Here is a 15,931-nt window from a genome sequence, read left to right on the forward strand (position 1 = left end):
AAAAGAAAAAAACATAGTACTTACTTTTACAAGTAATGAAAATAAAATGAATCTTCCATGAAAATTTAAATGCTACTTTAATCAAAACCATAACAAAAGCCATTAAATCAATTAGGGGTGGCAGGAATAAATCCACAACATATACTTTTGCCAATACTTTTCTTACCCTTTGCCACATCCTTCTGGTCCTACCAGAATGAAGGGCTGTTTAGTATCAGAACTTAACCATGGTTTGAAATAATCTAGACTTCGTTGCATGTCAGGAGTCTGAATGACTGGAAGAGTTAAGCCGTTACTGAAATCATCAGCAGTCAAGTTTTCTGGCTTCTTAAGCGCATATGTTGCTAATCGACCTCTAGTAGAGTCATAGTAGGTATCCATTGGTTTGCGAAAGTCTGGAGGAGATTCTCGTGCCCAGTGAAAAACCTTAAGAGAAAAAAATTGTGATAAGTTTTCACATACTCCAGAGTGTGTGACATTCTTAAATTATTCCAAGTAAATATCCCAAAAGTAAATCATCTTAGTTCCAAGAAAAGTTTATATACACGATACCCATTTTATCATTAATGTAACATTTTATCTCAAATATTTTTCTCTAAATGATCATTTATGCAAGTAAATTAAAGTATGTATAGGAGATAATGACTTACTGGATATTTATTTATACACTAAGGTATAAATATACTCCATTTTAATGGAGTTCTTATTAACATTAAATCACAAATTACAGAATGCAGAAATCCTAAAGCCCTTCATTTCTACCATATTCTGGTACTGTCCATTACAGTGTCACTACCACTGCTCTCCATCTGCTATTCTTCTTTTTAATACTGAAAACTGTTATCTATGCAGATATAAAGCAGAGTCAGCCCTTAATGCTACTCTTCAATACATTTATTCTGAACTTTGACAAGAGAGTATGTGCTTAAAAGCAGCATATAGTATGGCACTGAGTGGTAACAATGAAAAGCATCTGGCAACAGAGGCAACAGGACAGTCACAGAAAGGGAAACGGAATAGAGAAAGCAGTAGGTGACACCAACAAAGAAGCAGTAAAATGAGAAAAAAGGCTGAAACATAATGTTAGAGCCGACCCAAAGGAGTAAATGTCCAGTAATCTCAGTAGAGGCCAAAAGGAAAAAAATCCCTTATTATTTAGAATTCAGCTTTATAAACAACTAGGCTGTAATACAACTTTAACATATATTAAAGAAAATATTTATTAATAATTAATTCATCCTAGTATTCCTAATTCCTAGAACTGCTCTGGTTAAAAGGATGACAAAACTAAACTATTTTAACATTTTAAATGAATGAAATAAGTATTAACATAGATAAGTAGGTTCAAAATGTCTAACTTAAAGATATGGTCCAAACTTTAACTTATGAAACATTATTTTATAAAATGTTAAGAATATCATCAAACATCATAAAATAACTCAAAGGAGAAAATATATTTACACACATGTAAATACATTATTACTCAATTGAATACGTAATTTCAAATTTTAAAGGTTCCCTATCTTATAGTTATAAATTATTGTATTTTGGCAGGTAAGAGTTAAAGAAAAGTTAAAGTTTTGACTAAATATAGGCTATAAATATGCATTACCTCTTTGGTAAATTCCAAACGTGATTTCATATTCAGATTTCCACCAAGTCCCCTTATGAGATTAATAATAAATTCGTCATGATCTCTGCAACCATGTAGATGTGACAAACCATTCATCACAGTCCCAACCAAACTTGTTTCTACCACATAGTCATTCTGTTGATTAAAATCCATGACACAGACAGACAAAGGCAAAGATTAACCAGTAAACACAGAACCATACAGACTGATGTTCACACATCTTTTCAATAACCATTTTTAAACTCGCTCCACTATTCAAACTGTAGAAAATTTGGATTTCATTTAATTTTGTATACACTTTGAAAATAAAAAGTAATCATGAAAGTACAATTGTGTATTTCTAGCTATCAGTGCTACAGTCCTCAAATAGATACATGGTTTATTTACTTCCTAAACCTGAAGAGTATTTTTAAAAAAAGGTAAGTTAGTGAGCATTGTTCCAAAAGAATAGATGTTCATTTCCTCTTGCTGATAAAAGAAAATAAGAGGCAAGAGCTAGATTGATGGCACTAGAAAAGAAAGGTTAGTAAAAGCAGACATAAATGAAAAACCATATGGTGCTTTCTCTGAGAGAATTTTTAAATAGAACTTCTGGACTTAAGTGCTGTGTAGATGGTTTGATCTGTAGGCCCCTCTGGGGCACCTGGTAAGTGTTAGAGAGTTAAAGAAAAACATGACTCTCAGTCTTTCCAGAAATATTTACTGAGAACCAATCATGCATTAGGATCTGTATGTGGTGCTAGGTTTGTTTTGTTTTGTTTTGTTAAAAGCTGGAATAAACCGAGTCCCTGTCTTCATGGAGCTCAAGCATAGTACAGGAAATTGTTAACAAATTGTGGTAAGAGCTACAGGGCAGCAGTACAGAATATTGTCAGAAACAGTAACTCAGATTGACGGCTCACGACTTCTTTAAAAAAAAAAGTGGCATTTAAGCTAAGACTGAAGGATGAGCTTATGCAGAGAATATAGCACATGCAAAGAAAAACATCACAGTTAAGGAACTAAAAAGAAGTTATGCCTAAGTAAGCAAAGAAACAGTGTTTTAAGTCAGAGAAATAGGCAAGGGCCAGAGTGCAGAATTTATCAGACATGGTAAGGAGTAAAAACCTTATTTGCCTTGTCTTTAATATGTTTTTTATAATAGAGTAAAATGACCCAGTTTACATTTTAAAAGGATCCCTCTGCTTAAAAAATAAATATTTTTGGGAGAAAGAAGAAATGGGAGGAAGAGCAGGAAGAAGGGAGAAGAAACAAAGAAATCTAGATAAGACTCAGGCTAAGAGTTCCAGATTTTAAAGGTGAGATAAAGGAAACGTACATATTTTCTTCTATATTTTCTTATTTGCTGAATTCATAAAAGAAAGCAAAGATTTACCCCATAGGCTGAAGAAGAGAAAAAGGAAGAAAGCAAAGTTCTAGTTATAAATACAATTTCAGCATTTGACTAGAGAATTCATTGTGGTATACCTCGAAGCTTGTGCATGGTGAACAAAATACAGGATAAAAAGAAAAGAACCCTTAACACTTTAAATAAAACAAACAAACAAACAGCGATGTGACCTCAAAACATAAGCCATTTTTTTTCCTAACCGAATCTTTGGTATTCACTCTATTATTTAATAATCTTATCGTGTTGTCATTTCTACAGTCACAAACCCCTATATATACATAAATACATTCCATCTAATATGATACTCCTATTCTAACATTCACACATCTATGAACAGATTACCTCAAAGTATGTGCATTGGAAAGCTTTGTTAGGCTCTGAATGTTTTATACGAATGAAATAACATATCTAATGAGAAGGTGTCACAATGTAGGCATCAGGTATATAATTAAGCACAATACTATCATTCATTTGCTATCTCTTAACATCATACTTGGTTCTGGGGACACAATGAAGAGTGTGATAAGCTTGGTCCTTGCCTTCAAGGTGCTTAAAGTTTAATGTAAGCAGACAATTATAATATAGTTGGTAGATGCTGTATGTTGCTACAGAAACACAAAGGAGGAGACAGCTCAGTCAGACTAGGAGCTAATGGGAGTGTTCTCTTTCCTAGGCCTCCAGGAAAATCTACCTCACTTGCATCACTTCCTCACAAATCTCTATTCCTCCATTTTTCATTCTTACAAAGTTAGAAAAGAAAAAGGTTGAGAAAACCAAAACAAACCATCATTTCTCTATATCTTGTTCAGTCCCAAAGTATTGACCTCTAAATCAAGTTCAGATTCACAATCAGATACTTTAAAAAAACTCACTGCTATTTATATCTTCTATTTTGTATATGTTTTCATTTTTCATAAAAGCAATGGCATAAACATGCAGAATATCTGAACACCTTCCATGGTCTTCTTTGCATGCTGAACTTTTTTCACATTTCAAATGCAAAATCAAATGTGATCTCCTTTTAAACCTCTTCTAAATGACAGCAATATTCTCTTCATCCTGCTGAACTGTGATTATCTGTTTGCATGTCATTTTCCTCCATTAGATAAACCCTTCTCAAGGAAAGGAATTATCTTGTTAATCTTCACCTCTCAAAGTCTCTCTTGTATTATGCTTCACATATGCTAGATGGTCAACGTTTTCTTTAAACATAAACAAATGTTTGCATTATTGCAAATAATTCACCATCCCTTTTCTACTTTAGTGTTAACTTCACATTGTTTTTAACCTCATATATATCATACATGATATATACATATACCATATACATACGATATATGCATATACCACATACATGTGATATATACATATATCATGTGCATATGATATATACATATATCATATATTATATAACACATGATATATGGGATATATGGGATATATGGACCTATAGATCACATACATGTGGATATATAGACCTATGGATCGCATACATGTGGATATATGGACCTATAGATCACATACATGTGGATATATGGACCTATAGATCCATACATGTGGATATATGGACCTATAGATCACATATATGTGGCTATATGGATATATATCGCATATATTTGGATATATGGATATATATCGCATATAGGCATTTATTGGTATATATAGGTGTGTATATATAGGTGTACATATGTCTATCAATACCTATATATCATATATACATATGTCATATATATAGGTATTTACTGGCATATCAGTAAAAAGTGGCAGCAAGATGGTTTTTGCTAGTAAAATTAGAAAGACATTCTAGTAATCAAGATTTTTAGGTAAGCAGTGTGAAGTATTATGAAAGAAGTAAAATGTTTTAAGACTAATACAATAAAAGGTTATGCTAAGAGATACGATAGTTACGCAAAGAGATATAGAGGAGTAACAGTGACAAAACCCACCTCTCACCTCACCCCCACATTCCAGCAGAGTTCTACCACAAAGCAGTTAAAATAAGGATCACTCTTAATCATACTTCTCACCTTGATTAATTATGAAATATTATGGTTAATTTACCTGCTTTAAAAGCCATTGTAAAGCCTTTTCAAAATAATCTCCAATCCAATTTTCAAGATTATTTCTATATTCGGCGGGCTGATTCCTCAACCAAGATTTTATCAGAGAATTAAGATCTGTCTCTTCATCACTGAAACAGATTAGACAAATAAATTATTTAGGAAGAAATTATCAATTTACCTTAAAATAAATTTCTGCTCCAATAAACATTATTCTACACGTATATTTTGTCTGCTAGCATACAACAGGTGGCTTTAGTTACTTTACTATGTGTATGTGTGAATAACAGTTACATCTGTGTGTGTATACACACATATAATATATGCAAACACACATGCATATAGGCATATATACATATATGTCATTTTCTATAAAACAAATTTCATCTATTTTATTATAAATATAAACTAAGTAAGAATTATATATCTACACAACCTACTCTACATAGGCTCTACATAGCCTACAGTGGTCTAAACCATTCCTACTCAGAGTGGTCTGTTTATTAGAGATGTAAAATCCCAAATCCCTCTCCAGACATAATAAAGCAAAAATCTTCATTTTAATAAGATCCCTCAATGATTCAAATGCACATTAGAGTTTAAAACGCACTGATCTAAACTGTAATACAGATCTTTAGAAATATTTTTTCTCTATCCTATAAAAATCCAACTACCTAAATTCCCATGCCACTATCAAAATTTAAAGATCTTCCTAAAGCAAACTATAAATCCTTTAGCAAAGCAAATCATTATCTGGGCAAAATCCAATTATTTCACCAAAATCCAATTGGTGAAATAATATTCACATCTTATTCAAAATTATACCTTACATAATTATAAAAAATTATAGTAAAAATAATTTATATTATTATAGAATTGACAAGAGCTCATGATTTGTGTCATTTTTTCGGATCTTCTACCATTGTTTCACAGCAATTAACAAATGACACTGATGCCTTGAATCTCTGCTCTCACATTTTCTATCCAGTCTAATATGAAAAAAAAACTGAAACATCAAAGAGGTTAATAATTAAATAACATTAGATTAGCCCAAAGTAGGCTCCTTTAGAATAAAGAGTTTCTTACCAATGGTATTATCTCAATGTCTATGAGACTATATGTCTTGGTTTATCCAACACAACCCTGCTTCATACCAGCAGTCCCAGCATCATTAATAACAACATTCATTTCAGTATTAAAAGGTCCACATTTGGCCTATCACATAGCAACTGCTCAACAAATATCTGCTAAAGGAATAAAAATGAAGCCTAAAACTAAGATATAAGCTGAACACATAGCAACAAAACAGTTAATATGTATTTGTATTTTACATGAAATGATATACATTCATTATGCCTTTCACAATACCTGATTCACCAACAATTTTCAACTCCTCTACAGCAATATGTGGTCTTTTTTTCTGCTAAATATGTATAGTATTCTACTTACTGCTTAGTTCACTTATATTCCATCTTGTATAAATGTTGGTTTATTTTGCCTCCTCTATGTGAAAGTATTTTCCAAAAAGGTAAGCTCTCTATAAACATTAGTTTTACTCCTTTCTAGCTCTCTCTCTCCTAAGGTGCATAGTTTAATACCATATATATAATATTTAACAAGTACTTTAAAATTTAACCAAAAACTTACCTTTATTCTATTTTTCTCACAAGATTATAAGAACACAACTACTAAATATGATAAATTATGTGTCAATGCTGCTATGAAAGCTGTAAACCCAAAATTATATTATCGTTTAATAATACCTCAAAATATCAATTGAAGTTTCTGGCTAATTTAAAGTAAATGTTTCCTACAATACTGTCAAAGAAGTAAGCAACTAAATAATTTCAAAACATGATTTGAACCAATTTTATTACATTGTCATGTGCCATACAACACCTAAAGTGACTTTAAATAGTCCTAAAAAAATTAAATGCTATACAGGATGATAAATAACCAATTGGAAAAGTTAAATAAAAGTTTCTTACTTATGATATTACTAATTTTCAAAAATAAAATTGGTGCAAATGTCCATGCTCTGGTATGTGACTGTTTTACATGATATCTAAAATTGGTTTATTATTCATTTTCAGTCTTGAGGCCTCTTCCAAATACACTGAAGAAGAAAAAAAATATTAAGTAAAGAGGTATTCAATTTGTAAAATGAAAAGACTGGGTCATAGGACCTACAAAACCTGAGTTAGCCCTAAAATTCTATGAATCTAAAATTAAATAGATTAAATTAATTAAATTCTATAATTAAAATATTGCTACTCAGCTCTAAATTATTAGCCTCTAGCTCATAATTAATATGTTCACTTCTCTGAACTCAATCAAAATACCTCAACAAAATAATAAAGAGAACAAATTTTCTTGCTGTTTCATTTAAACAAAAATAATAATTATTTCATAATTGTGATATAACTAAAACTGCTAAAATAATTCAATTTTGTAATAAAACAGGAACTCTGAATTAATTAAAACCTAACAAAAAAGAAGTTAATCATAAATGGGAAAAATATTTATTCATTATTCACACCACACTTACTTTACTTAATATGAAGCCAGGATAGTAAAAGAAGAATATTCTAATATAATGTATATAAATAATCTATGGCTTACCTAAGAAAGATCATTCCCATTCTAGATATTGTGGCTGGTGAGGCACAACTTAAATCATGAGTTTCAAATACAAAGTTAACATTTGGGCCAAACTGAATCCTTTCTCCACTGGGCATAGTGAGTAGTCGATTGTCATCCAGAACAGAATTCAGAGACTCTATCCATTCAGGGTCAATATCACCATCACAGATTATCCATGAGCTGACATCTATATTCAAATCAAAACAGCAGAGATAAAATAAAAACATATGCTGTGATAATAATTAAAAATAAGGACTAAATCAATTCTTAATTTTCATATGAATTTGTACTGTAAATATGCTGGAGAACACACAGGCGATCCTGGCTCAGCTGGCCAAAGACTCAGATATATATCATGTATTAATACTTTATCTATAAACATACAAAATAGGCAATTTCACTTTAAAAAATGTAAGGCTTAAGTATTTTTATTCCCACAACATATTCTTCAAACTTTTGTCTTCTACTATGTCATGAGAATGTACAAAGGCTTGCTCTGTTGTACATCTTTTAGAAAATACAGAAAAATCCAATTTCCAGTGCCTTGCATGAGAAATAAAAGTTCACCGCTGTCAAATTTTCTTGACATATAAAAGGTGACCTCAAAGGGGAAAAGTAGTGACCAATTGTATACCTAGTCTTTCCAGGGTTAAACCTTTTTTTTCCAGCTTTCCTAACATGGGAGTGGTTAATACTATACTTGGACTTTTGAAACAATTCAAAGAGGAAAATTTCACTGATAAAAGTGTGAGAAATACATGAAGGTAATAACTGGCCTTTACTTAATGTGGTATTATACAGAAAAGAAAAGACTACATTGAAAATCCCTTCCAATGCTTTCACTTACTGCCTTAGAAAATAATTATTAATTAAATTATAACCTGGCAAAAGTAGGGAATCTCCTCTGATTCCAGCCAAAATTCTCTTAAAAAACGAAGTCAACAAATTTAGACCAGGAAATCTGCAGTTTTACCACTTAAATTTTCAAAAGTATTCAAAATACTTTATTCAAACTAATGAGTTAATATTGTTCATACACATCAGTTTTAACCCCATACGAAAATCTGTCATCTTGTTTATTTCTCAGGCATTATAATATAAATGCAGTAAAGATTTCATAATCATTCAGTAAATTAATCTAGTTGTGAATTACAATTCACCCAATTTACTCTAAGTTTCTATTATATTAAAAATAGTTACAGAGTTTAACTGAAAATGATAGCATTTCTTGGTCCCCTCCAAAGTAAAATATCAAACGTATACATTATAACTTAATTATGACTTTATGGTCATGTAGAAGCCTTGATAAAGACAGAATTATAGACAAATTATATCATTATCTAAGAATTACTAAGTAAAACAAAGAAGTATACATAAAGACTAACCTTGAGGTTCCCGAACCACTTGACGAGCACTATTTGTCAAAACACCATCAGACCATTCTCTTGTGTCCATGTCAATATGGCCTAATAATTGATATCGAGGCATAGCTTTGGGATTCATAGTATATTGTTTCACTACTTTGCCAATTTTACAAAGTGCGGCCCTTAACATTCTCCAAAGGGTTGATTTTCCAGCACCACTTGGACCAACAATAACAACTCCCATCCTCTGGCATAACTGTTCATACAATTCTAAAGCCTTTTTGATCTAGTAGGAAAGAATTATGTTCTTATATGATTTACAATATCCAATGATACTTAGTTCTGCTTTTATTCTATAACACTTGTTCTAATATGTAAATTAAGCCTTTGATTTCTTCAGTGGAAGACATAGCCTAAAATGTAACAGAATACCTAAATAAATCTGAACATATTTACAATATAATTTTTAAATACTTCAATATTTCTTTAAAAGAAACAAAGGTGCTTTCCAAGTTTCTAAGTTCAAAAAGCTTGTATGAACGATATGTTCGTTACTTGCTCCACTCATTTACTCATTCAAATATATTCATTATTTTATTCACTTATGCATCCATTCACTCAGTCTTATCTTAATTCTCTCCAAAACTGAGGGCAAAGTGCTAATTTTGAACAATTACTTGCACTACATAAAGAAACTCACTTAAAAAAATCCTAAGAAATTATCAAAGTGAAACTAAATCATATATATAATCAATTATAAAATACATATATATGATGAATCCATTACACACTACGTACTCTAACAGGCACTAGAAATAAAATGGTGAGCAAAAATATATATGGATGGCCAGGTGCGGTGGCTCAGGCCTGTAATCCCAGTGCTTTGGGAGACTGAGGCGGGCAGATCACCTGAGGTCAAGAGTTCGAGACCAGCCTGGCCAACATGGTGAAACGCCATCTCTACTAAATATATAAAAATTACACCAGGTGTAGTGGTGTGCACCTGTAATCCCAGCTATTCAGGAGGCTGAGGAAGGAGAATTGTTTGAACTCAGGAGGCAGAGGTTGCAGTGGGCCGAGATCACATCACTGCACTCCAGCCCGGGTGACAAAGCAAGACTCTGTCTCAAAAAAAAGTAAAAAATATATATACATGGATCCTGCCTTTCATGGAGATTACTGTAAGGTGGAGGAGAATCAATACTAGACAAATACACACACTTGAAACAAGAATATGTGATAAGAGCACATAGCAAGAAGATCAAATCAGGACTTGAAGATGCAGGAAGACTTCCCTGAGCAAGTGAGATCTAAGTTGAAAGATAAAAGATAAGTTGAAAGATGAAGGACAAGGATAGTTAATAAGGAATCAACTAGAAAAAGGGATCAATCTATTATAAAATACTCTTGACAGTTACCTGATTGGGTATAATTTCATAATTGGCCTCTTCAAAGACCTGCTTTAATGCAGCACTTAGTTCATCATATTCCACTTCTTTCAATTCAATTCCAGGAAAGACATCTTTAATCAGTGCATCAAACCGAGCGCAATCAGTAAACGTAAACTTTGACATTGTATTAAGCCTCAGTGCTTGTACCACAATATGGCTTTCATTAGCTAGAAAAAAGTTTCATTTTAAAATGATTTATTATTACTTTAATGATGACAAAAGTTTTTAAATATTCTATAGCCTTGATATGTATTATTAATCATTAAATGCACTAAAATTTAGTAGCATTTAAAGACATTACATCACATGAATTGGCAAGCTTACTTTAATATCTTTTGACTGCTAAAAAGTAAATATCACTAAGTACAGTTATAAACGCTTTTCCATAGAATTCAAATCACAGGGTATCAAGACTTTAATTAATAATAAAAATCATTATCACTTAAATTTTCATAGTACTTCACCTTTTATATTATATGATATAATCCTTTTAACAACCCTATAAAGTAGGCTAAAAAGTATTACTATTATTATTCCAATTTTACACCTGAGAATGTTAAGTCTCTGAAGGTTTAAGTGACTTTCTGAGAAGGCACAGCAGTATCACAGCTGGGATTCAATTCCAGATAAACTAATTCCAAATTCAGGTACCTCTCCAAATACACCAATATCATCTCACAGTTTATGTCCTAAGATAAACAACTAACAAACTAAGCAACAATCTTTGATCAGCCTTGTTCAAACTTGGTTCACAAACCCATTCTTAAGCCAAATGCAAATACTGATACCACTGCCAGATGCTTATTTTCACAGATATTAGCTGCTGATTGGTAAGATACACAAAATCAAAGAAACTATTGCGTGGCATTCCTCTATAATTGCTTAATATTTCCATGCTTACGTATAAATAAAAAGTCTGGACTTCTCTAAAGTTTATTTCAAGCACTGAACTCATAAGCCATCTTTATTTATTACAGGTATGGTTTAAATATTTATTAAAAATCACCAAATATAGACAACTAAAAAATAGTAATGTAAGCACTCACAAAATAACTGTATCTACCTAGGCATATGCCAACCTAATAATACAGCTAATGTAGAGGCCATTTTTAAGAGGCACACTTTGATCATTTAAAGTCCAAAGAGGTAATTTCATGTGGTCCTTTTTTCTATGTTGTCTCTATTTTCATAGTATTTTAACTTACTTTTCAATAGCAACCTGAAGAAACCGATTATTCAGGCTTTCATGAATGTACACCTGCACAGGTGTGGGAAATCATTATTTTTATGTGAATAAAAAACCATTTATTTCATCTGAGGAAAGTATAACAAATATATATAAGTCTGTATTGAGCTAAATAAATGAGTTAATGAATACATAAATGAGGCAGAAAAGACAAATCTTCTTTACAGGAGAATTTCAAATACTATATGCGGATACTACCCCCCCAAGGAGTGGAGCTTAATCCTTTCCTTGCCACTTTGAGAGTAAGCTAGATTTATTAACATGATTCCAAAGAATAAAGCCAGGAGGGTAGAAAATAACAGCTTCACACTGGAGAAACCTGACAACACTACCATAGCCAGGTGATGAAGGTTAACATAACTAGTGATGTCAGATGGTTGTTATATACCCACTGATATGCCACAGTAAGAAAGACACCCCACCTCTGCGGTATTCTTTCCAAACATTTATAACCTAGTCTAATCATAATATACTAGCTTTAGAATGAGAAAATCCTACATGTGTTTCTAAGGTTTCTGTTCTTGTTTCAAGACAAGACAAATTATCAGGCTCTACTCTACACCTACTGAATCAGGACCTTTGGGGGTGGGGTCTAATAATCTATTTTAACAAGCCACTAGGTGATTCTAAAGGACATTAAAGTTAAAGAACAAGTGGGCTTTACATATTACAACTCTTTAATATTTAACACACATTAAAAGTTATTATAAGACATCAGGTAAAAACTGGAGAAAACCTGAATAAAGTAGGAAATTTAGTTTAAAAACAATGTATCAAAATTGGTTCATTAGTTGTGACAAATATACCATACTAATGGAAGATGTTAACAACAGTAGAATTTGGGGCAGGGTATACAGTAATCCTTAATACTGTATCTATAACTTTTCTGTAAATCTCAAACTATTCTAAATTAACGTTTATGTTTCTAAAAATAAGTTAATGTATTTGGAATAATCAATCATACCATTCTGTGTAGTGCCACTTTTCTTTAGCTGTCTAAGAAGATTTCCACTTCCTCTCAGGACTGTCTTCAAAGCTCTCAAACCCCAATCATAATGTTGCTGAGGTGTCAAAAGTTCCCTGAAGTAGAGACGTGGAAATCAATGCATCAAATAGCTAGAAGAAATTACTTTCATCGTCACATCCAAAGAAATACAGAATATAACTACTGACACTTAGAAATGAATGTTGATATCCCATTAATTTATATAAGGAAACCAACCACACAGAATAATCATTCAAGTAAGCTGTTAAAGATGGACAGTTCTCAAGGGTAAGATAAAGCTTTTATGAACAAGTTAATTATCTTAATGAAGATACCAAATGACAATTACCTGCTACCCTTATGCCTAAAGCCTTTAATCAATCCATCTTGCTCTCAATCTCTGCCACTGTCTAGTTTACCATTATCTCTTAAGTGATATGGAACAGAATTGTACATTATCCCAAAGAAGCTAAATGTCAGTTTCTATTACCAGAAATAAGACATAAGAAAAATTGTGAGGGATTCTTTCCAAAGAACAGTAGCTTGTGTGTGGTCAGCTGGTAAATTAGTTCAATAAGAAACATTTAGCTGAAGCACTCTAATATAAACATTTTGAAGAAAAAAACTGATCAAATTAATAATATTTATGAAAAGTAGTTTTGAACCCAATATTTTTATTGTGCACACTAAAGCCTTTCATATCTACACCATAATTACAATAAAATCATCAGAATAAAATAATGGAAAAGGGGAATTGAGAAAATATGAAAATGATCACTAATAACCATAATCAATCATTAAAAATGGAAAATATAAAAATATTTAGAACAAGAAAACTCACCTAGATAGATTGAAAATAGCTACCAATTTTCTGCCCAATACTTTAGCATCTTTAAAGCCTTCTGAATAGAGAATAACTTCTGCAATAAGCTCATTGTCCGGACGAGACATAGCTACAGGCCTGAAAAGCTGTTTAAGATTATCAGGCAGTTTTTGTCTTCCTCCATAACCTTTTCCAGCAGGATTCATAGTGATAAAAATTCCAGAATTAGAATTTACTTCTACCTGAAATATTAATTTAAATATTAAATATTAAATTAAATAAAATATTTAACATACAGGCATCATTTATATTTGAAACTATAAATATAAAATATACTGCCAACAGAAATTTTGTTGACATATTACTACATATAAATCTTATACCTTAGCTAAAGGTAACCTCCAATGTACTTACCACCTCCTTACTCAATATATGATAAATTCCTTAGGACCTACGCTGCTTTGCAGAGCTTATTTATAATCAGTTTTCTGAGGCTGAATGTTTAAGAGATACTAATTTAATTATCTATTTATACATTAAATATATGTTTACTAAAAGCCTTCTTAGTACTAAATACTTTGTTAAGTACACAGAGACAACTGAACTAAATAATGGTTTAAGCCACTCTGGAGCTCAGAGTCTATCTGGTATTACAGAGAGGCAATCATAACGTAATAAATATTATGGCAGGGAAGAACTGAATGTGATAACAGCACTTAGTAGGAGGATGTTCAGCAAAACCCTAAGAATAGAAGCTAAATTAGAATGTGTAAACAACGAATGGGCAATTAGTAAGTAGAAGCATCTAGAGTAGAAAAACCAAGAAATCTAGCTATAAAGGAAAGAAAAGAGAAAGAGGAAGTATGAATCAGGGAAGGTTTGTTTATGTTTTAGTTATTATTAAGATGAAAAAGATGTGATTATGTTTAAAACCTGATGAAGAATTGGTAGAGGAGGGAAGACTGAAGCGATAGCACAAGGGATAATAAGGTTCCGGGGAAGAGGATTCCAAAGCACAGGTGAAAAGATTAGTATTGGTTGGGAGAAAAGATAACTCTTCCTGAGAGAAGAAAAAAAAGTGAATGTAGAAGAAACTAAATCTTGATGGCAGGTAATTCTCACTGAATAGGTTCTCCTCTTTTTCTTTGTGAAGAATTTAAACATCACATAAATAGCATGTTAACAATTTAGAACTGGTCTTACTTTCTTGGGCTACCTAGAAAAATTTGTACTGTGAAAATGTTATTTTATATAACATGATAATTTCTTAGTTCTTACAACTTTCTGTATTCAGCAATCCACATTATATAAAAAAGTGTACATTTTCTGTACAAATGAATTTATATTCTAGTGACATTAATGTATATCTCCTATGGGGAGAAGTGAGGAACAGAATAGCTAAGTGTTTGTTGTTTTAACATTCATATAGAATAAAGATCAAAAACATGTGCTTCATTCTGCTCCTATGCTTGAAAGTTAAACAAAAAACTTGTGCTCAGAATTAGACAGACCTGGTTTCAATTCCTAGCTCCACTTCTTACTCTTACTTACCAAGTCTTAGTTTCTTCATCCACAAAGCAGGGAAAAAAATAATAGCACCTACTTCAAAGGGTTGTGGTAATTATTAAATGAGACAATACATTAAGGCACTGTGAGCAATGCACAGCACAGATAATAGCATAATATACAATACAACAATATAAATATTATTATAACTGAAATATCCAAAACAGAAAGTTTAAAAATGAATAATGGGCTGGGCACAGGGCTCACGCCTGTAATCCCAGCATTTTGGGAGGCCGAGGCAGGTGGATCACCTGAGGTCAGGAGTTCAATACCAGTCTAGCCAACATGATCAAACCCCATCTCTACTAAAAACACAAAAATTAGCTGGGTGTGGTGGCGGGCATCTACAATCCCAGCTATTTAGGAGGCTGAGGCAGGAGAATTGCCCTGAGGGCCCAGGAAATTGCTTTGAAATGCCTGGGGAAGGTGGATGGTTGCAGTGAGCCAAGATCACAACATTCACTCGCAGCCTGGGCAACCCAAAGAGCAAAACTCTGCCTCAAAAAAAAAAAAAAAAAAAAAAAGAATAATGAAAGAATGAAGTAGGACCAAAAAGGGTAAGAAACCTCAGAAAACATTTTATAGGCTAAAAAAGCCTTTTATCACACAGGTTAGCAAGACTACCAAAAGCACCAGGTGTCAGGAGAAATAAAAACAGAATATTGCTTGAGTATGATAATATCCATAGCCTTATAAAATATCTTAATTCTTTAAATTCCCAACATATGCTATACATCCTTGCCAAGCAGTTCACATACAGTATCTATGAT

At 32.1% G+C, this 15,931-nt stretch overlaps 1 protein-coding gene across 1 annotated transcript in view; it reads right to left on the minus strand.

Moving 5' to 3' along the window:
• The window catches only part of DYNC2H1 (dynein cytoplasmic 2 heavy chain 1), a 384,617-nt gene that overhangs the window by 309,502 nt on the left and 59,184 nt on the right, over positions 1-15,931 (minus strand). Inside the window, 8 exon segments of the mRNA XM_017850085.1 lie at positions 167-426; positions 1,613-1,768; positions 5,085-5,214; positions 7,706-7,913; positions 9,112-9,376; positions 10,509-10,708; positions 12,752-12,867; positions 13,614-13,837. Coding sequence (XP_017705574.1) covers positions 167-426; positions 1,613-1,768; positions 5,085-5,214; positions 7,706-7,913; positions 9,112-9,376; positions 10,509-10,708; positions 12,752-12,867; positions 13,614-13,837 — 1,559 coding nt within the window.

Source organism: Rhinopithecus bieti, unplaced genomic scaffold, assembly GCF_001698545.2.
Source record: "Rhinopithecus bieti isolate Rb0 unplaced genomic scaffold, ASM169854v2 scaffold_33302, whole genome shotgun sequence".
Classification (NCBI taxonomy): Eukaryota; Metazoa; Chordata; class Mammalia; order Primates; family Cercopithecidae; genus Rhinopithecus; species Rhinopithecus bieti.